This window comes from Hemiscyllium ocellatum, chromosome 6 (genome assembly GCF_020745735.1).
Source record: "Hemiscyllium ocellatum isolate sHemOce1 chromosome 6, sHemOce1.pat.X.cur, whole genome shotgun sequence".
Lineage (NCBI taxonomy): Eukaryota > Metazoa > Chordata > Chondrichthyes > Orectolobiformes > Hemiscylliidae > Hemiscyllium > Hemiscyllium ocellatum.
Window position 1 is genome coordinate 106,001,093 of NC_083406.1, and position 23,676 is coordinate 106,024,768.

The 23,676-nt window shown below is 42.4% G+C and overlaps 1 protein-coding gene across 4 annotated transcripts in view; it reads right to left on the minus strand.

The window, feature by feature from the left end:
- The window catches only part of gabrb3 (gamma-aminobutyric acid type A receptor subunit beta3), a 110,925-nt gene that overhangs the window by 24,530 nt on the left and 62,719 nt on the right, over positions 1-23,676 (minus strand). Inside the window, exons 5-7 of one of the 4 annotated variants that reach the window (XM_060826832.1) lie at positions 18,756-19,020; positions 17,657-17,705; positions 3,668-3,691 (exon numbers count right to left, since the gene is read on the minus strand). In XM_060826832.1, coding sequence (XP_060682815.1) covers positions 3,668-3,691; positions 17,657-17,705; positions 18,756-19,020 — 338 coding nt within the window. The remainder of the gene's footprint in view (positions 1-3,667; positions 3,692-17,656; positions 17,706-18,755; positions 19,021-23,676) is intronic. The other 3 variants (XM_060826835.1, XM_060826833.1, XM_060826834.1) reach the window with 3 other exon arrangements.

Here is a 23,676-nt window from a genome sequence, read left to right on the forward strand (position 1 = left end):
CCCACCCAAACAAAAAGACCTTTGCTGTTTTTGCCATAGTCTTTTCTGGTGCCCAGGTCAATGCCACCTGGTCCATGAGGTTTCATTTCTGTGTTGAGACTTTGTAATGATTGGTACAACTGAGGCCATATCAGAGGGCAGTTGAGTGTCATCATATTGTCACATGTAGGCCAAATCAGGTGAAGATGGCAGATTTGGCTAGCTGCTGATTGGTAAGTTGTTGTGGGAACGACATGTGGTGGGTAATGAATGAGGCAAGATAGGGAGAGAGAACTCGCAAGGCCTCACAAGTGTGCAGCTCGCCAAAAAACTCAATGCAACTCAGACTTAGTCAACGGAATGTAAGATTATGCCTGAAGGATATTATCATCATTGAATCGTAGAATCCCAACAGTGCGGAAATAGACCTTTTGGCCCAACAAGTCCACACCGACCCTCCGATCAGTAGCCCTCCCAGATCCATTCCCCAACTCTATTACACAACATTTACACCTGACTAATACACCTAACCAAAACATCCCTGAACACTATGGACAAGTTACCATGGTTATTTCACCTAACCTGCACATCTTTGAATTGTGGGAGGAAAACAGAGCACCTTGACAGAATCCACACAGACTTGAGGAGCATGTGCAAACTTTACACAGACAGCTGCCTGAGGCTGGAATCGAACCTGGGTCCCTAGTGCTGCAAGCCAGCAGTGCTAACCACTGAGCCACCATGCCGTTCCAGTGAACCAGATGGGTTGTTTCCAAAAATCAACAATGATTTCATGATCATCAGTCAATTCTTAATTCCAGATGATTAGATTACTTACTTACAGTGTGGAAACAGGCCCTTCAGCCCAACAAGTCCACACCGACCCGCCGAAGCGCAAGCCACCCATACCCCTACATTTACCCCTTACCTAACACTATGGGCAATTTAGCATGGCCAATTCACCTGACCCGCACATCTTTGGACTGTGGGAGGAAACTGGAGCAGATGCTTTTTATTGAACTCAAATCCTATCAACTGCTGTATTGTTCAGGTTCCCAGAACATCTGGATTAATAGTCTGATGATAACACCATAGGCCATTGCCTTTCTTGCCACACATATGGCAAATAGCTCCCTTTTGCCCTTTCCAGATTCCATACATTGCTATTTGTTAAATCTCTGATGAGAATAGATTCTAAATGATAGACATAGAGTCATTGGATGTGCAGCAGGGAAACAGACACTTCAATCCAACTCATCCATGCTGACCAGATAATCTAAACTAACTTAGTACCATTTGCCAGCATTTGGCCCATATCTCTCTTCATATCATACTTCATATACCCATCCAGAAGCCTTTTAAATGTTGTTAAGTGTACCAGCCTCCACCACTTTTTTCTGCTAGCTCATTCCTCACACGCACCACTCTCTGTGTGAAAACGTTGCCCCTTCGGTCCCTTTTAAATCTTTCCCTTCTCATCTTAAACCTATGCCCTTTGGTTTTGGACTCCCCTACTCTGGAGAAGAGAGCTTGGCTATTCATCCTGTCCATGCCCCTCATGAAATTAAAATGCCTAGAAGGCCACCCCTCAGTTTCTGACACTCCAGGGAAACTGGCCCCAACCGATTCAGCCTCTCCCTTTAGCTCAAACCCTCTAACCCTGGCAACATCCTTGTAAATCTTATTTGAACCCTTTCAAGTTTCACAACACCCTTCTTATAGGAGGGAGATGAGAATTGAATGCAGTATGCCAAAAGTGGCTTAACCAATGTCTTATACAGCCGCAACAGACATCCCACTTCCTATACTCAATGCACTGACCAATAAATATAAGTTTATCAAACATCTTCTTCACTATCCTATCTACCTGGGACACCACTTTCAAGGAACTGTGAATCTGCAGTCCAAGGTCTCTTTATTCAGCAATACTCCTCAGGATCTTATCATTAAGTGTATATGTCTTTCCCTGATTGGCAGTTGAAGCAATTCCACTCAAATGGTGTAATAAATAAAGTCTGAAGTTTTCACTCATGGTTAAAGGGTATTTGTCAGAACCCAATGTTTGCATCTAGTTTTGTGTAAAACCTGCTTGTTATCAATTTTGCCACACCACCATTGATTGACCAAATAAGATCAATTTTTTCAAACTCCTTTTTCAATATGAGTGAGATCCATACACAGTCCTAGTTTTCCACTGGTCTGAGGAACAGTTATTAGCTCCAAGCAGCATTAAATCAGTTGTCACTGGTGACAATATCCTCTTTCAATCATGCTGCTTAACTAAGATTAGAATGACGTATTTGCTTAGAAGTGTTGAAGTAGATGTTAGCAACTTCTTGCAGAGGCATACAATACCCCTACTTAGGTTTGCTGGAGCCTTTGAAAAGTTTTGGAAATTCTGAATAAAATTATCTCTCATCTTCGCTCTGAAGTACTGTATCTCACTAATAGACCGAGAGGACTATGTGCATTTGTGCTTAACAAAGAGGTATCCTGATTTTTCCAGTATATAGGTTGTTTCACATTTGGTTATCTGTGATTTGAACTTATACTTGAAGATCCTGGAACTTGGGGTTTTATGTTAGCTGTCCTCACTCTCTCAGATTCAACCATAGTGAGCTGTTTACCATCACTAGTACAGTTGCTCCTGTGTCAAAATTAAATTTTCAAATCCTTGTCCCCTCAGGGTGATGGTTGACTCTCTTTGACCTCAACTAGGAATGTTGTCTTCACCGTTTGTTCTGTATGTTTAATTTCTTGAGCTTTTTGCTCGCTGTATGGTTTTCACTTTTCTGGAAATTTCCTTTAACAAAACTTTTCACCTGTTTCTAATGCAATGAAAGTGCTGCTGACTCCAGGCGCAGGTTCTAGCTCACCACACATGTAGCACTCAGCTTCCCTTGCTGGTCAAGCATTGTGTTTGTGAATTTGTTTGGAGTTATAGCACACAGAACCTAGTATGAGTTGGCAGGGAGAAGGGCATTTACCCTGGTAGACTGACATTGATTTTTCTTCATTCCTCCACACCCTGCGGATGGTGCTGACCTGGGTGAAAGTGCCTCAGGTAAGGCTGGTCCAGCCTCCTCTGCTGAACTTTTGGGGAGAGAATAACTCTTTATTGCACTACCCATCCATCAGGACCTCCGGGCCATGTTGGAATAAAGTGTTACCACTTTCCCTTTCTCCGACACCTTGTTCAAACATCATTGACCAGGCAGGGTGACATTAGAATGCCAGCACTCACCAATGCATGGCAGAAATGGTGTGGGTGCCAGGGGCGCTGGTCTTCAGGTGGCTAGTTGCTGATTGGTGAGTTGTTGTGGGAACAAGTGGTGGGTAATGAATGAGGCAAGATAGTGAGAGAAAACTTGCAAGGCCTCGCAGTGAGATGCTCTCCAAAAAACTCAGTGCAACTCAGACTTGATCAAAGAAATGTAAGATTATGCCTTATTACTTGAAAACTGAATACATCATTAATTTTTCTGTGCTAATAATTCCCAGTATACATATCTGTCAATGGATGTATATAGAGATGTTCCCATGCATTCTTAGTTCAGATAAAAAAGAACTTAAATTGAGGGAGTTGGTATAATTTAAGGATTATTGCGCCACAATCATTCTTATCAATTATTCTCTGTTTAATTTATCCCTGAGTGCAATTCTTTTCAGTTTAAAGATTGATGGCAACTATTTCATTCTCTAAATATAGTTTCTCTTCTTAAGAACAATACAATCAGAAGAGGTTTTATTAATGTTAACTGTGCATTGATTAACTGATGGAATAAGTACAATGAGAAATATTAACAATGCATGTGTTGACTTATGTTGATTGTTCTTCCCTTTGGCTTTTAACTTAAAATTAACTAGGAGAAAGTGAGGACTGCAGATACTGGAGATCAGAGTCGAGAGTGTGGTGCTGGAAAAGCACAGCAGGTCAGGCAGCATCCGAGGAACAGGAAAATCAACATTTTGACCATCAGCCCTTCATTTGGAATAAGGCTTGTGGGGCAGGGTGGGGGGAGGGGGTGTTGAGAGCTAAATGCGAGGGGGTGGGGTTGGGGGCCAAGGTAGGTGAATATGAAAAGGTAGATGAAGGTGAGGGAGAAGGTGATAGGTTGGAGAGGAGTGGAGCAGGTAGATGGGAAAGGTGATGGTCAGGTCAGGTGCCGAGTTGGAGATTTAGGGCTGGAATAATGTTGGGGGGGAGGGAAAATGAGGGAGTCGTTGAAATCCACCTTGATCCCCTGTGGTTGCAGGGCTCCCAAGGTGGAATATGAGGTGTTTTTACTCCAGGCATTGGTGATAAGGATTTGGCGATGGAGGATGGCATGTCTTTGACACACTGGGAGGAGGAGTTGAAGTGTTCAGTCATGGGGCATAGGAGTTAGTTGGGATGGGTGTCCCAGAGATGTTCTCTGAAACGATCCGCAAGTTGGCGCCCTGTCTCCCCGATGTAGAGGAGACCACATCGGGCGCAATGGATACAGTAGATGACATTGGTGAAGGTACAGGTAAATTTTTGTCGGATGTGGAAGGATCCTTTGGAGCCTTGGACGGAGGTGAGGGGAGTGGTGGGGGCACAGGGCCTCCTCCATCGCCAAACTGAAATCACCAAACACGAGAGGAAAATGCCTCATATTCCGCCTTGGGACCCTGCAACCACATAGCATCAATGTGGATTTTCAACAGTTCTCTCGATTCCCCGCCTCCGACATTATTCCAATCCTAAGCCTCCACTGCCCTCCTGACCTGTCCATCACCTTTCCCATCTATCCACTCCACCCTCCTCTCGAATCTATCACCTTCTCCCCCACCTTCATCTACCTATCGTGTTCTCAGCTACCTTCCCTCTAACCCCACCCCGTTGCATTTATCTCTCAACCCCCAGCCCACAACCTCATTCCTGATGAAAGGCCTCTGCCCGAAACGTCGATTCTCCGGTTCCCTTAATGCTGCCTGACCTGCTGTGCTTTTACAGCACCACACTCTCGCCTTTGAACTTAAAATATCTAGATATTAGAGTAAAATTCTGCTGAAGTCGAAAAATCCTACAAAACATTCATTTGAGATTCACCTCACCTTCTTATCAAAGTTGTTGATGGATTTATCCCTTGCTTCTTCAGTTAAAAAGAACAACATTTAAGAGGCATTTGGATTTGTATATAAACAGGAAGAGTTTGGAGGGATATGGGCGAGGTGCTGGGAGGTGGGACTAGATTGGGTTGGGATAGCTTGTCGGCATGGACAGGTTGGGCCGAAGGGTCTGTTTCCATGCTGTACATCTCTATGACTCTACCTATGCTAGTGTTGGTTAATAGAGGTAAAAATACCACAGGTGATTTAGCGAAGGGGGAAAAAGTTCAATTGTGTGTTGGAGCACATCTGGATATAAAAGAAAATAGAAATGCATCTTTAATTTTTTTTATTCATTGTGGGACCTGAGCATCGCTGATGGGCAGCATTTATTGATCCATCCCTAGTTGCCCTTGAGAAGGTGGTGAGGCACTGCTTTCTTGAACCACTGCAGTCCATTTGCTGTAGGCTGACCCACAATGCCATTATGATTTTGACCAAATGACAGTGAAGGAATAATGATATATTTCCAAGTCAAGATGGTGAGTGTTTTAGAAGGTGCTGTCTGAAGATCTTTGGTGAATTTCTTCAATGTATCGTGTAAACAGTATACATTGCTGCTACTGAGCATCAGTGGTGGAAGGAGTGGATGCTTGTGGTGTAATGGCAATCTCACAGGCTGTTTTGTCCTGGATGCTATCAAGCTTCTTGAGCCTTGTTGGAGCTGCACCTATCCAGACAAGTGGGGAGTATTCCATCACACTCCTAACTTGTACCATGTAGATGATGGACAGACGTTTGGGTGTCAGGAGGTGAGTTACTCACTGCAGTATTCCAAGTCTCTGACCTGTTCTGGTAGCCACTGTGTTTAAGTGACAAGCCCAGTTGAGTTTCTGGTCAACGGTAACCCTCAGGATGTTGATAGTGGGGGATTCAACAGAGATAATACCATTGAATGTTGAGAAGCTATGGATAGGTTGTTTCATATTGGAAAGGGTCATAGCCTGGCATTTCTGTGGCATAGATGTTACTTGCCACTTGTCAGCACAAGTCTGGATATTGCCCAGATTTTGTTGTATTTGAGTGAGGGGGAAGTACAATGCTTTAGGCAGGAGCTGGGGAGCCTAAATTGGGAACAGATATTCTCAGAGAAATGCACGACAGAAATGTGGAGGTGGTTTAGGAAGCCCTTGCTGATAGTGCTGGACAGGTTTGTCCCACTGAGGCAACTAAAGGATGGTAGGTTGAAAGAACCATGGGTGACAAGAGATGTGGAACATCTTGTCAAGAGGAAGAAGGAAGTTTACTTCAGGTTGAAGAGGCAAGGATCAGACAGAACTTTAGAGGGTTACAAGGTAGCCAGGAAAGAACTGAAGATTAGACTTAGGAGAGCTAGAAGGGGACATGAAAAAGCTTTAGCAGCTGGGATTAAGAAAAACCCTAAGGCATTCTACACTTATGTGAGGAACAAGAGGATGGCCAGAGTGAAGATAGGACAAATCAGGGATGGTGGAGAGAACCTGCGCCTGGAGTCAGAGGATGTCGGGGAGGTCCTTAATGACTACTTTGCTTCAGTATTCACAACTGAGAGGGACTTTGATATTTCTGAGGACAGCGTGAAACATACTGATATTCTCGAACAAGTTGATGCTCGGAAGGAGTTTGTGTTAGAAGTTTTGAAAAACCTAAGGATAGATAAATCCCCTGGGCCAGATGGGATATACGCTTGGTTACTACAGGAAGTGAGGGAAGAGATTACTGCAACTTTGGTGATGATCTTTGCTTCCTCCACTGGAGTACTGCCAAATGATTGGAGTGTAGCAAATGTTATTCCTTTGTTCAAGAAAGGGAATAGGGATAATCAGGAATTACAGACCGGTCAGTCTTACGGCTGTGGTGGGCAAAGTATTGGAGTGGATTCTGAGAGACAGGATTCATGGTTACTTATTCATGATTACTTAGAAAACCATAGTTTGATCAGAAATAGTCAGCTTGGCTTTGTGATGATAGGTCATGCCTCACAAGCCTTACTGAATTCTTTGAGAATGTGACAAATCACACTAATGAAGGTAGGGCAGTGGATGTGATATATATGGACTTTACCAAGGTGTTTGATATGGTTTGATATGATGAAGGGCTTACGTCTGAAATATTGATTCTCCTGCTCCTTGGATGCTGCCTGACCAGCTGTGCTTTTTCAGCACCACACTCTTCGATGTTTAATATGGTTCCCCAAGGTAGACTCATTCAGAAAGTAAGGAGGCATGGAATACAGGGAAATCTGGTTGTCTGGATACAGAATTTGCTGGTTCATAGAAGACAGAGGGTGATGGTAGATGGAAAGTATTCAACTTGGAACTCAATGACCAGTGGTGTTCCGTAGGGATCAATTTTGGGACCTCTGCTCTTGGTGATTTTTATAAATGATGTGGATGAGGAAGTGGAAGGGTGGGTTAGTAAGTTTGCCGATGACACAAAGGTTGGTGGAGATATGGATAGTGTGAAGGGCTGTTATAAGTTGCAACAAGATATTGACAGGATGCAGAACTGGAGTGGTAGATCGAATTCAACCTGGAAAAGTGTAAAGTGATTCACTTTGGAAGGTTGAATTTGAATACAGGTTAAAGGTAGGATTCTTGGCAGTGTGGAGGAACAGAGGATCTTGGGGTCCATGTCCATAGATCCCTCAAGGTTGCCCACCCAAGTTGACGTCAAGAAGGTGTATGATGTGTTGGCTTTCATTAGCAGTGGGATTAAGTTTCAGAGCCACAAGGTTATGCTGCAGCTCTATAGAGCCCTGGTTAGATGACACTTGGAATACTGTGTTCAGTTCTGGTCGTCTCATTATAGGAAGGATGCATAAGCTTTAGAGAGGATGTAGAGAAGATTAACCAGGATGCTGCCTGGACTGGAGGGCATGTCTTATGAAGAAAGGTTGAGGGAACTGGGGTTTATTCTCATTGGAGTGAAGAAGGATGAAAGGTGACTTGATAGAGGTGCACAAGATGATGAGAGGCATAGATAATTGATAGCCAAAGACCTTTTCCCTGGATGGAAATGTCTATCATGCAGGGCATAATTCTAAGGTGATTGGAGTAAGATTGAGGGGAGATGTCAGAGTTAGGTTCTTTACACAGAGAGTGGTGGGTGTGTCGAATGCACTGCCAGCAGTGGTAATAGAGTCAGATACATTATGGACATTTAAGCGACTCTTGGATAGGGACATGGAAGATACTACAATGAAGGGTATGTAAGATAGTCGGATCTTAGAGGAGGATAAAAGGTCTGCACAACATCGAGGGCCAAAGGGCTTGTACTGTTCTATGTTCCATGTTCCGTGAACATGGAGGGCTTCAGTATCTGAGCAGTCGGGAATGGTTCTCATCATTATGCAATCATCGGCGAACATCCCACTTCTGATGTTGTGATGGAGGAAAGGTCATTATTGTAGCAGATGCAGTTTATTGGACTGAGGACACTACCCTGAGAAACTTCTGCAGAAATGTCGTGGAGCTGAGATGACTGACCTCCAAAAATCACAACTCCCTTCCTCATTGTCTGGTATGACTCCAAACAGCAGAGAGTTTGCCCCCTAATACTCATTGATTCCAGTTTTGCAATGGCTCCTTTGTGCCATGCCCAGTCAAATATAGCCTTGATGTGAAGGGTTGTCACTCTCACTTCACCTCTGTAATTCAGATCTTTTGTCCAAGTTTAAATTCAGGCTGTCATGAGATCAGGAGCTGAGTGGTTCTGGCAGAACCCAAACTGGGTGTCACTGATCTGATGATCTGTAGACGGATAGGACAGCAGTCAGCTGGGTTGGATTTGTCCTGCTTTTTACATACAGGACATATCTGGGCAATGTTCCACACTGTCAGGTAGATGCCAGTGTTTTAATTATACTGGAACAGCTTGGCTAGGGGAGCAGCAAGTTCTGGAGCACAAGCCTTCAGAACTATTGACCGAATGTTGTCAGGGCCTTGACAGTATCCAGTGTCTCCAACCTTTTCTTGATATCACATGGAGTGAATCGAATTGACTAAAGACAGGAACCTGTACCGCTGGGCACAGCTGGAGGAGGTCAAGATAGATCATCCACTCAGCACTGTTGGCTGAACACTGCTGCAAATGCTTCAGCCTTATTTTTTTGCACTGATGAGCTAAACCCTTCAATCATTGAGGATGGGAATATTTGTGGAACCTCCATCTCCAGTGAGTTTTTTTTAGATTTGATTACATACAGTGTGGAAACAGGCCCTTTGGCCCAACAAGTCCACACCGACCCGCCGAAGCGCAACCCACCCATTCACCTAACACTACGGGCAATTTAGCATGGCTAATTCACCTGGCCCGCACATCTTTGTGATTGTGGGAGAAAACCGGAGCACCCGGAGGAAACCCAAACAGACATGGAGAGAACGTACAAACTCCACACAGTCGCCTGAGGCGGGAATTGAACCCGGGTCTCTGGTGCTGTGAGGCAGCAGCACTAACCACTGTGCCACCGTGCCGCCCCCAGTTGTGAAGTGAGTTGTTTAATCATCCCATACCATTCATGAGTGGGTGTGGCAGGACCTTAGATTTGATTCATTGTTTATGGGAACGCTTAGCTCTGTCTATCATTTGTTGTTTATGCTGTTTGACATTTAAGCAATCCTTTTTGGCGGCTTCACTAGGTTGACACCTCACCTTCATGTATACCTGGTGCTGTTCCTGGCATGACCTCCTCCACCCTCCATTGAACCAGGGTTGATCCCCGGATTTATGGCAATGGTTGAATGGGGGATGTGCCATGCCATGAAGCTCTGGATTGTGCTGGAGTATGGTTCTGCTGTTGTCGCTGGCCCACAGTGCCTAATGAATGGCCTGATTTGAGTTGATAGATCTGTTCAAAGTCTGCCCCATTTAGCATTGTGATCGTGCCACACAACATAATGGAGGTTATTCTCAATGGGAAGAGACCACCCTCCACAAGAACTGTGCAGTGGTCACATTTAGTGATCTTCTAGGAGAAAGTGAGGACTGCAGATGCTGGAGATCAGAGCTGAAAAAGTGTTGCTGGAAAAGTGCAGCAGGTCAGGCAGCATCCAAGGAGCAGGAGAATCGATGCCCTGGGCATGAGCCCCTGCTCCTTGGATGCTGCCTGACCTGCCGCGCCTTTCCAGCAACACATTTTCAGCTCACATTTAGTGATGTTTGTGCAACCATCCCTCAACCTTTTCAAACAAAAACTAAACCGTTCCTGGAGATTGGAATCCATTTGAAACCATTTATTCCTGTCATTTTTGTTGACATTTTTTGGGAATGTTTTCATCTAAATCATGAAAGTTTCCATTAAGGAAACCAGCTTGGAGGCATTGTTGAGTAATGAAGGAGCACCATTAACAAGCTCCAATACATCTGACGCAGTCTGGGCTAATGATTAATGCTGGCAGTGTTATCTAGCAACTCCTCCAAGTTTTCGCTCAGCCTGAGTGCTACCACAAAAGTACGACTGCACAGAAAACTTGAAAAATGACTTGAAGTAGCCATGGGTCATTCGGGAGAATCAAGATGAGTAAATTTACATCTAGGAAAGTAAAGAAAACTGTTGTTCAGAAGTCAGCAAATTTCTTTTGATTAGCCACAACAGCTAACTGATGTGCATTGTGATCTTCTGTATGTAACATATACAACAGAGTATGAATGTGCTGTCTATTTCTTCACAGGTCTTGAACACTGTTCATTATAAGGTTGTGATGTAGACCAGATATAATTATGTATGTTTCCATTAACCCATGTGTTTGTATGAAAATATCAACTCCTTACACTTAGTTCAGATTGGCATAGCTATCTGCATTCTTGTTGATCATACACTTGTTTCACTTTCTCATTTCTTGCCAGCAGTGCATCATGAACAGGTAGTCCAGTGGTGAGAGAGTGGAAGGGGAGAACTGTGCAGATCTGTGTCACAACACAAGAGTTTCTGGATGAAGGTAAACCATGATCTAGAGGAGCTGACATTAGTTTCACATAGCAATCTGAAAAAAATTGACCAGCTGCTTTACATTTAATGATCATGGATTTTACAGTGTCTTCTGCCAGATCATTCAACAAGGATATACATTAAAAGAGGTGACATATCAATTTCCCCATTTCCTGCAAATGCTCGGAATGGGAGAGTACTTTCGACTATTTTTGGACAAATTATTGAGGTACACCAAACATACTGAATATGATGGTTGATGTAACAACAACTATTATGCTAGCTTTTTAATTTACTCACTTTTGAGATGTGGGCATCGGAAACTGGCAAGCATTTACTGCCTAGTCCAAGTTGCCCTTGAGAAAATGGTGGTGAGCTGCCCTTCTTGAACTGCGTCAGTCCATGTGATGTAAGTAGACACACATTGCTCTTGGAGAGGGGAATTCAAATGAAGGAACAAAGTTGGGTGACTTAAAGAGGAACTTGAAGGTGGTTGTGTTCCAATGTATAGCTGCTGTTGTTCTTTCAGATGGAACTGGTCATTGGTCTGGAAGCACTGCCGCAACTAAGCATTGCTGGTGGAAGGAATGGATGCTTGTGGATGTGGTCCAATTATGTGGGCTGCTTTGGTCTGGATGGTGTCAAGCTTCTTGAGTGTTATTGGAGCTGCATCATTCAGACAAATGGGGAGCAGTCCATCACACTCCTGACCTGTGCCTCATACATGCAGACAGACTTTGGGGAGTCAGGTTGTGACCCATTTGCCACAGTATTCCCAGCGTCTGACCTGCTCTTGTAGCCACTGTATTTATATGGTGAGTCCAGTTGAGGTTCTGGTCAATACCAGTGTCTGATTTGTCATACAAAAGGGAATTTTGTGAAATAGCCCGTCACCCGAATACAATTGTGCCTTTGGAAATAGATAATATCTGTCCAGCTCAGAAGGATTCTTGTGTGACTTTCTCTTAATTATCAAGTTTAATAAAATTGACAAGTTTCACATGACTTGATGAGTTGATTAACAGCCCGATTAATCTAGTGCCTATACAGAGGAACCTTGACTATCCAACATTTGATTATCCGAATATCAGATTATCCAGCAAGATCGCAAGGTCCTGATGCTTGGCTAAACTATGTTATCTGGCATTCGATTATCCGGAATTCAATTAACCGAACGGAATATTCCCCACCCGTGTCCTTTGGATAATCGAGGTTCCTCTATATACAAATTATCAAGCAATCGCGTTTTATTTCCTGCATCCACATATGGTTTAGCACAGCTTGGCACCGAATTGACAGAATTAGGAGATGTTTGCCCTTTAAAATTATATTCTTGAAGACGCCTAGTTCATCTCTGAATGACCTGAATGAACATACTGGCTCAGTGACCTTTTGGATACATTTGGGCCACCCCTCTCACCACCCTTTGATGTGATCATTTTAAGTTGTTACAGATGGTCATCATCTAAATTGGTTTACTGTTTTGCTTGACTGTGACCAAACTGGAATTGTTGTTGCAACTAACAGATTTGTCACATTCCAGATCATAAAGCGTAGATTCATGCATGCTGGTAAAAGGATATCAGAAGGTTTATATGTCTTAACAACATGCAAGATTTCAGGTGTCCACCCTGAGGAGAAGTCTTGGCATTTGAGAGAGATAATGCCAATGCATGTGATGCTAGTTCCATTGTCAGCAGTTTGCTTATCAAAGCAACGATAATTATTCTGGCATGGCTGTCCATTTTGGCTCATAGCATGTGTCCTCCATTTCTTTAGGGGTATATCCCTTGGATGGAAGTTTATTCTTCATTTTTTTCTGATAGCATCCATATAACCTATTTAGCTGATTGCACATACTGTCTGGCTGGTGGTTGCAACTGGGGTGGCATGGTGGCTCAGTGGTTAGCACTGTTGCCTCACAGTGCCAGGGACCTGTGTTCAATTCTAGCCTTGAGCGACTGTCTGTGTGAAGTTTGCACATTCTCCCTGTGTCTGTGTGGGTTTCCTCTGGGTGCTCTGGTTTCGTCCCACAATCCAAAGATGTGCAGGCCAGGTGAATTGGCCACGTTAAATTGCTCATAGCGTTAGGTGCATTCGTAAGAGGGGAATGGATCTGGATGGATTACAAAGGAAGGATCCGTGTGGACTTGGGTCAAATGATCTATTTCCACACTGTAGGGAATCTAATCTAAACTGTAGTTACCTCTTGGACTTCATTGACATGCTTGTGTGTTATAGATATAACTTGAAAAGATGCTTTAGCACTGTGCTTGTCTCTTTTTCACAAGCTGTGACAGAGCATTGCATTGCATTTTGGGTGTTTGTTGACAAATGGATTTCTTCAAAGCAATGTCCTTTTCCCTGCAGTGCGACAATGGAATATTCTTTAACCTTCTCTATAAATGCCCTTCAGAAGGATCTGATGGGTGTGGAGGCAAATGGCCAGTTCCACAGGCCTTTTGGTGAAATTAGTTTTAGTGAAACCACACTCGGTCATTGCATCAACATCTGCCTCCAAACTGTTGACTCTTTCATCTGTTTTTTTTTCTTTTGACATGAATTCAAGCCTGGGCATCCGGAAACTGACTCTGGCCTTATGTTGATATTCTGAGATCTGAAAAAGAATGTCAGCATCCTTGCAGGTAAGAAAAACTGCAGGATTTTATTCTACTTAACCATTCAGTGTCCAAAGTGAGAAAAACGTTTGACAGTCTGTCATTTGAGATAAGTATATGGCTAAGAAAAAAAGTGAAGATTATTTATTTATTTATATAACTGACATTCTGATATAATATCAATGGATTGCCAGTCCATGGTTAGATGTTTAGTTTCCATCTTTCTTTTGTCACTTGATGCACTACCATGCCAGTGTAAGAATGTGAATTGTAATATAGTGTTTTTTGTGTCTTTTTGCTGGCTTCTCTGTTCCCTGTTTTATTATTGCAGCTTCAAGTTTCCACCTGTGTGTGGCATTGCCTGGAAGAAACCAGCAGTGATGACATTACTCAGGCCTTTGCTGATATTTTCATACAACTTTGTACAAGGTGAACTCAACATTTAAATGTTGGTGAACTCAATCAATCTCAGGAGACTGGCAAGTCCTTTTAGGTGCAGAATACATTTTTCCATATTTTTATTCCGATTTTTGTTCAAAGAGCATGTTCTTAGGTTGAATCTGTATTAGCACTTTTTCACTGCCCTTTTTAGCAGCAGCTTCTTGTTTGTTTTTATTAGTGTGGGGGACAGTATTCATTGTGCTTCAGCACAGATTTGTAGCCTTTAGTTTTGGATTTAGTTGCAAATTCAGCTGTGAGTTTGGGAAGGTGATGAGAAATCATGACAGTTAAGAAAAAGACTTTTCACAACTGCCACATTACGAGCAACTTTTCAGCCTTGAGAGGCCACTTACTGTCACTAATTATTTGCAAAGACTAGTTTTCAGCGTCCACTTACTGCCACCATGATGAGCTTTGTGGTTGTATATATGTTAGTTTGTGGAACATAACACAAAGAGCCAATGGCATTAGGTTTATTAACAACACACTTTACTTGCCTCCAATATCACAGACTGACACATAGCATGGTTCAGTGTTTACAGATATTACTCTGTGTTGCACATAGCTGACTGACTGTAGATACTACACTGACTTCATGACATAGGGAGAGAGAATGAAAGTGAAGTCATGGATTCATAGAGATTTACAGCATGGAAAAAGAGCCTTCAGGTCCAACTCATCCATACTGACCAGATATCCTAAGTTAATCTCATCCCATTTGTCAGCACTTGGCCCATAGCCCTCTAATCCCTTCTTATTCATGTACCCATTCAGATGCCTTTTAAATGTTTAATTGTACCAGCCCCCACCACTTCCTCTGGCAACTTATTCCATACACACACCACCCTCTGCGTGAAAAAGTTGCTCCTTACATCCCTTATAAATTTTTCCCCTCTCACTCTAAACCTATGTCCTCTAGTTCTGATCTCCCCCAGCCCAGGGAAAAGAACTTGTCTATTTACCCAATTCATGTCCCTCATGATTTTATAAACCTCTGTAAGGTCACCCCACAGCCTCCGATGCTCCAGGGAAAACAGCCCCAGCCTATTCAACATTTCCCTGTAGCTCAAATCCTCCAACCCTGGCAACATCCTTGTAAATCTTTTCTGAACCCTTTCAAATTTCACAACATCCTTCCAATAGGAGGGAGACCAGAATGGCATACAAAATTCCAAAAGTGGTGTAATCGATGTCTTGTACAGCCACAACATGACCTCCCAATTCCTATACTCAATACTCTGACCAATAAAGGAAAGCATACCAAATGCCTTCTTCACTATCCTATCTATCTGCGACTCCATTTTCAAGGAACTATGAACCTGCACTCCAGGGTCTCTTTGTTCAGCAACACTCCCCAGTACTTTACCATTAAGTTTTTAAGGTTCCTTTCTGAAATGCAGCACCTCACATTTATCTAAATTAAACTCCATCTGCCACTCCTCAGCCCATTGGCCCATCTGATCAAGATTCCATTGCACTCTGAGGTAACCTTCTTCGCTGTCCACTACAGCTCCAATTTTGGAGTCATCCGCAAACTTGCTAGCCATCCCTCTGATGCTTACATCCAAATCATTTACATAAATGATGGAAAGCAGTGGAACCAACACTGACCCGTGCGACACACCACTGGTCACAGGCTTCCAGTCTGAAAAACAACCCTCCATCACCACACTTTGTCTTCTACCTTTAAGTCAGTTCTGTATTCAAATGGCTAGATCTCCAGGTATTCCATGAGATGTAACCTTGCTAATCAGTCGACCATGAGGAATCTTGTAACATGCCTTAATGAAGTCCATATAGGTCACATCAATCGCTCTGCTGTCATCAATCCTCTTTGTTACTTCTTCAAAAAACTCAGTTAAGTTCATGAGACATGATTTCAAGAACTTGATTGAGTTATTGAGTAAAGCAGGTATCATTAGACTGGAACATCACAAGTCCTGGTGTCATATGTCTGTCTTAAAGATACTGGCCTGTCTGGTCTCTGGAATCAATGTCACAACAATATTCCAAGTTAAAACAAATGACAGACAAAACACTATCACATTTTACATTGTTACCAGTGACCCCTCATCCTTTCAAGGTTGCCATATTGGCTCCACATCTACACATCTTAAAAGAAGCTGTCTCGTGCATGTGATCCATTTGTTCACACATGGTAAGTACTGGACAGTTGTGTGATTGTACACCATTGCTACGTAGAAATAAGAAACATGCCAAGGAAAAAGTGACTTGTTCACAGCTTTAAAGTCTTGTTAAGTAAAAATATGAGTGTCAATCATTCAAACCCTTCTTCATTGGCTTATTGAAACAACTGTGCTATGCCAGATGTTACCAAGCATCTGCTGCCCTTATCCTTCTAGGTGGTAGAGGTTACATGCTTGGAACATATTTCTGGAAGGGTTTTGGTGAATGGTTGCAGTTTATCACGTTGATCGTAGACACTGCTGCCATTGTGCATCAGTAGTGTATGGAGTGCATGTTGAAGGTGATTGATGAAGTGCCAGTCAGGTGGCTTGCTTTGTGCAGTATGGTGTCAAGCTTTGACTGTTGCTAGAGTTACATTTATCCAAGCAAGTTGAGAACATTTAATCACAGTTCTGACTTGTGCCTTGACAAGTGCGGAGAAGTGCTGGGAAGACAGGTGGTAAGTTACTCACCATGAAAATTCCAACTGCTGACCTGGTCTCATAGCCACAGCTTTTACATGGCAGGCTAAACTTGGTTTCTAGTAAAAGGCGACCACCAGAATGTTGATAGCACTGATTCAGTGATAGTAACGCCACTGAATATCAGGAAAGATGGTTAGATTCTCCCTTATTGGAAATGGTCATTGCCTGCTATTTGTTTGTGTGAATATCATTTACTTATTTGCCTGAATTGACTGCTTCAGTGTCTGAGGAGTCATGAATGGTGCTGAATGTTGTGCAGTTATTAGCAAACATCCCCACAATGGTGTTGCGATGGAGGGGAGATCATTGATGAAACAGAGGAAGGTGATTGGACTCAGGTCCACCCGGAAGGACTTTTCCGATGGTTGAGAATCGAGGGGCATTAATCAATTGTTCATGCGTTTCACAGCACTGCCAGAGTTTAATCCTGTCTAAAGCAGCTTGAAGATTAGAAAGTTGTGCTCCCTATTGCTTTCTCAGCCTAATTCCACTACGCATCATCTGTATTTGCATTAGGTTCCCACCTGGTTACCTTGCCAATCTACCATTTGGAACAGTGTGCAATTTTTAATGAAAACAAAAGAACTACAGGGAGGGGAAATAGTATTTGACCCAGAAGGCATTGCTTTTTCCCCAGAGTATGCTCAACCTACTGAAGGATGGATTCTTGCACTTAATCTCACAGGCAGCTTCTACGAAGAACGTAAGAAATAAGAGCAATCTGGCCCATCGAGCCTGCTCCACCATTCAACAAGATCATGGCTGATCTTTTAATGGACTCAGCTCCACTTTCCCACCACTCACCATAACCCCTAATTCCTTTACTGTTCAGAAATCTACTATCTTTGCCTTAAAAACATTCAATGAGGTTGCCTCAACTGCCTCATTGGGCAGGGACTCACAACTCTTTGGGTGAAGAAGTTCCTCCTCAGTTCAGTCTGAAATCTGCTTGCCCTTAGTTTGAGTCTGACAGGAGGCTGGAAGAACACAGCAAGCCAGGCAGCATCAGAAGGTGGAGAAGTCAACGATTCGGGTTTTGCTCCCTGCCTTGCTGTATTCTTCCAGCCTCCTCCCTGTCTACCCTGGATTCTAGCATCTGCAGTATTTTGTTTCTAACCTTATTTTGAGTCTGAACAATACATTACACACAATACATGCAATATTACATAAATTTAAAAGGTTTCAAATCTGCAAATGTCACATTACAAGGTTTACACATCCCTGCAGCGAGTGCTGTGCAGAGTTCTGCTCACTCTCACATAAAAGAAGCATCTAGAGCCTTTAGGTACACAAATAGAGCAACTGGGCTGATTCCCAATGTTGTATGGAAGAGTTTAAGAAATGTATTGATAAGTTAGGGCTCTTCAGCTTTGAACAGAGACAGAGACATTCAGAAATGCTATTGTGGTATATCTGATATCCAATAGTGCAGATGTTGCTGGCCTGGAATACTGCTTTCAGACAGTAAATAACAAGGACAAGGATGTAGGGCTGTGACAGCTAAATTTAGATCAAATGTCAAGAAATATCCCTTTACATGGAGTTTGGTACACAAAGACTGGGCACTCAGGAAAGAGAGCAGTACAGGCTGCAAGGATCAAACAGGCTAAAAGACATTCATCACACCAACTGATTTTGTAAATTATCTGTGCATATTTTATCTACAGACAAAAATCTGAACTTGATATTTATACAGTTCCTTTGTAAAGATTTTGATTATTTCAGCAACAACTTGTACTTCTGGAAGTCTGGACCACTTTCATTTCTCTGAGATATCCCTTTGCCCCAGGAACATACCACATTTTATAGAGAATTGATCTCAACTTGCTGTAATGGCAGCTGATCAGTCACCCATATACTCACTGTGTCCAACCGTCCACCTCATTGCAGGCCTGTTTACAATGGCCAATGAAAGGGAGGTTGGTCCTTTTGGCTTCAGATGCACAAGGTGCGACTCAATGAGAAAGGCAAATGAAAGAATAAATGCAGCGATTTCCATGTGACAGAAAGATATTTTCTCTTACCCTATTGCCCTCGTACTTGTGTCGACCATTGTTGCCTTTAGTTGCCTTCTCTGCCAATTTCTTCTGCATCTGTGGACCTCTCCCAAAGAAGATGTAGTTGACAAAAGCATATTCGAGTAAGGCCAAGAAGACAAACACAAAACAGCCCATCAAGTACAAATCGATGGCTTTGACGTAGGGGATCTTTGGAAGGGTCTCTCTCAAATGGGTGTTGATAGTTGTCATGGTCAGCACAGTGGTGATTCCTAGAAAGAATTACAAAGAGGATGAAATAACCTCGATATTGGTGTTGTGATGAGAACTTACATACAATAAACCTCTTTCGAACAGATCTAACAAAACTAGGTAAAGGTTTAGATACAAGATGTAATTCAACAATTATACAAAAAAAAAGTCTTCCATGTTTTCTCCCCTTTGACATAGGAGAAGGATGTGGTTGGGCACTGGTCCACCAATTACTCCATACACTACTCCAGCTTAAACGTGAGTAGTGACTGCCCACAGATTTTGAAGAGCATGTCATTGACAAATTTGATTTCTGTTCATACTTGCACTTAGTCACAGTTATCAGAAAGCAACCAGAGGTAGAAACTCTGACTTCATTTTTGACAACTCTACAGGCCTCTCAGTCTGAAGTCAGTGATAATGCCTTTTTCATTGCTTTATCTGGTCAGCAAATTCTTTGTTGACTGAGGATATCAAACAATCAAAAAGGTGAGGCATTTACACTGTGAGGTATAATGGAGGCAAGTGCTTTTTTTTCCCAGGACATTTCTCCTTGGAGTGTCTCTCTGCTGGGATTGAGCGATGGCTGGAAAGAGAAGCAACCTAATCAGTAAAACCATAACTTTCAGTTTGTTCCTTAAATATTGATTAACCCTCAAGCAAAAGTGGAGACTTTTATGATTCAACATAGCAGTAAGAGAGGCTTCTGCTGAAGTCCAGAGGTGACAAACATTGCAAATATTTGACAAACAGTGCTTCAATTCATCCTGCATTGTTCATAGAGCATAGAACATAGAACAGTACAGCACATAGTACAGGCCTTTCAGCCCTTTATGTTGTGAAAACCTTTAATCGTTAGCTCAAACTTGCCTATATACCTTTCGTTATGCTATCTCCATGTGCATCTCCAATAGTTGCTTAAATGCTCCTAAGGTATCTGATTCTACTACTGCTACTGGCAGTGCATTCCACACACCTACCACTTTGTGTAAAGAACCTACCTCTGACATCTCCCCTAAACTTTCCTCCAATCAACTTAAAATTATGCCCCTTTGTGATAGTCATTTCCACTCTGGGAAAAAGTCTCTGGCTATCCACTCGATCTATGTCTCTCAATATCTTGTACACCTCTGTCAAGTCACCTCACATCCTTCTTCACTCTATTGAAAAAAGCACTAGTTCCCTCAACCTTTCTTCATAAGACATGCCCTCCAGTTCAGGCAGCATCCTGGTAAATCTCCTCTGCACCCTCTCTAAAGCTTCCACAACCTTCCTATAATGAGGCAACCAGAACTGAACACAATATTCCAAATGTGGTCTAACCAGGGCTTTATAGAGCTGCAGGTTAACCTCACAGCTCTTAAACTCAATCCCCCTGCTAATGAAACTCAACACACCATACGCCTTCATAGCCACCCTATCAACTTGGGTGGCAATCCCAAGATCCTTGTGTTCCTCTACGGTTCGATACAGACATTTTTTGTAGATAATTTATAATATAAATAAATGGTGACAGATGTTCCACCATATGAACACTTAGGCCCAGAAACGCAAATTCTTGGATAAGGATAGCACCTATTCATTCATAAGATGTGACCATTGCTGGCCAGACAATATTTATTGCCCAACCCTAATTGCCTAGAGATCAGTTAAGAGTCAACCACATTGCTGAGGGCCTAATGTAGGCCAGACCAGGTAAGGATGGCAGATTTCCTTCCGTAAAAGGACGTTGGAGAACCATATGGGTTTTTCCGACAATCAACAATGGATTCATGGTCACCATTGGACTCTTAATTCCAAATATTTATCGAATTCAGATTCCAGTACCTACGATGGTAAGATTCAGACCCAGGTCCTCAGAACATTATCTTGGTCTTCGTGTTAACAGTCCAGCAACACTAGCACTCAGCCATCCCTTCCCCCCAGTGTATATTTCAGGCATGGATACTGTTTGCAGCTAATTTTGATGCAGAAAGGTGGGCATATTACCATTTCGTAATGGGTGCACCTTCCGGTCTGCCATTTTGATGTCGAGATTTTCATTTTTTATTTACAAGTTTTATTTATTTGTTATATACTAGCTTCCTCTATGCCTTATTTCAAGAAGGTGTTATCAATCCATTGACTTTAAACAGGTCAATACCTCAATCAAAACAAATTTACGAGTGCCTGAAACATTTACAAACTCATAATGCTTGTAGTAATTTAACCCAATATTAGAAAACAGTGTCCCATCCTACCAGCTGTAAAGGAGTGGGAGGCTAAAATGGAGAAAATCCACCCTATTGCATATTGTGTGTTCCCATCTTCATTATCGACATAAAATTATGAAGTGGATCGAGTTGGCTATGGTTTTTCAGTGACATACAGCTGATGGCTCAAGAGCGACCCACAGGGAAAGCATTGTCCTCGAGGTATTGTTTGTAAAACTATTAATCCAGAACACTCCAGTAATGATCTGGGGGCTTGGATTCAAATCCTGCTACAGCCAATGGTGGAAATTGGATTCAATTAAAAATCTGGAATTATGAGTCTAATGATGACCAGAATACCACTGTCAATTATTAGCGAAAACCTATTTGATTCACAACTGTCCTTTAGGAAAGGAAATCTGACATCCTTACCTGGTGTTGCGTATATGTAACTCCAGAGCCACAGAAATGTGGCTGCTTTTTGGTCAGTTAGGGATGGGTGATAAATGCTGGCCTAGCCAGTGGCGTCCATAAAATAGTAAACTACAGGAATTATGTTGACTCTAGAATTTAATCATTAGGTTTGTAATAAAATTTCATTGCACTTCAAACTAAAACAGTTAGGCTTTAGAGAAATGCACGGCCTCATATATTTAACAATCATGCTAAAAACACAGACAAAAATAGAAATTGCTGAAGAAGAGGTATACTTAGTAAGTTTGCAGCTGACACCAAAATTGGAGGTGCACTGGACAGCAAAGAAGGTTACAATGGGATCTTGATCGGATGGGCCAATGGGCTGAAGAGTGGCAGATGGAGTTTAATTCAGTTAAATGCAAGGGGCTGTATTTTGAGAAAGCAAATCTTAGCAGGACTTATTCACTTAATGGTAAGGTCCTAGGGAATGTTGCTGAATAAAGAGACCTTGGAGTGCAGGCTTGAAAGTAGAGTCACAAGTAGATAGGATAGTGAAGAAAGCGTTTGGTATGCTTGCCTTTATTGGTCAGAGTGTTGAATACAGGAGTTGGGAGGTCGTGTTGCGGCTGTACAGGACATTGGCTAGGTCACTTCTGGAATATTGCGTGCAATTTTGATCTCCTTCCTATCAGAAGGATGTTGTGAAATTTGAAAGGGTTCAGAAAAGACTTACAAGGATGCTGCCAGGGTTGGAGGATTTGGGCTGTAGGGAGAAGTTGAACAGACTGGGGCTGTTTTCCCTGGAGCATTGGAGGCTGAGGGGTGACCTTATCGAGGTTAATATAATCATGAAGGGCATTGAGAAGATAAATAGACAAAGTCTTTTCCCTGGGGTGGGGGAGTCCAGAACTAGAGAGCACAGGTTTAGGCTGAGAGGGGAGATATAAAAGAGACCTAAGGGGCAACTCTTTCACACAGAGGGTGGTGTGTGTGAGGAATGAGCTGCCACAGGAAGTGGTGGAAGTTAGTACAATTGTAACATTTAAAAGGCATCTAGATGGGTATATGAACAGGAAAGGTTAACAGGGATTTGGGCCAAGTGCTGGCAAATGGGACTAGATTAATTTAGGATATCAGGTTGGCATGGACGAGTTGGACCGAAGGGTCTGTTTCCATGCTGTACATCTCTATGACTCTATAAGCTCAGCAGGTCTGGCAGCATTCATGGAGATAAATCAGATTTAACGGTTCAGATTTAGTCACCCTTCCTGCTGCCAAACCTGCTGAGATTCTCCAGCAATATCTATTCTTGTCTCTGATTTACAGTATCCGCAGTTCTTTCCATTTTTACACACTAAAAACATATTTCAGTGTTTCAAAGAAGTGGCAATTGTTATTTATATGATGCAGTAACACAAACTTGCTTGGAAGGGCAATTTTAAACAATTTTAAAATAAGTGAAAATGCATCACTTAAAGCTGAACTAAATGATTGATAATGGGTACCTCATTGCTCTTTTTCATGTTTTTTTTAAAAAACACTTTCTTGATAGATTCTGATCACTACAATGTTCAGCCCTGTCACAATTAGCCAGACAGTATCTCAATAAGTTCTCAGCTTCTGTTAATATCTCTTCAGTATTCTTGACGACCTTAAGCACCGGATCTTTTTAGATAAAAAGCCTGCATTTCGCAATGTCCTTAAACTTGTTAGAAAGTTGAAAAGCTCAAGTGAAAATCCAACTCAATGGAAAGATGGCAAAGTGTTATAAATTTAGAAATTCTCTTGGATTTAACGATGCTGGTCACTTCTTCAAGTGCCAGAAATTCAGTATCATGTTGCAGTTGAACATATAGTCAACTTATTTTTAAATTAAACCCTTTTCTTGTTCTGTGCAGAACTTGCTCCTTTACATTTGAAACATTGAAGTTGGTGGCACGTTGACACAGTGATTATTTATGTGTTGGACCTAAGGGGCAGCACATTGGCCCAATCATTAGCACTACTACCTCACAGTGCCAGGGACTTGGGTTCGATTCCACCCTTGGGTGACTGGCTGTGTGGAGT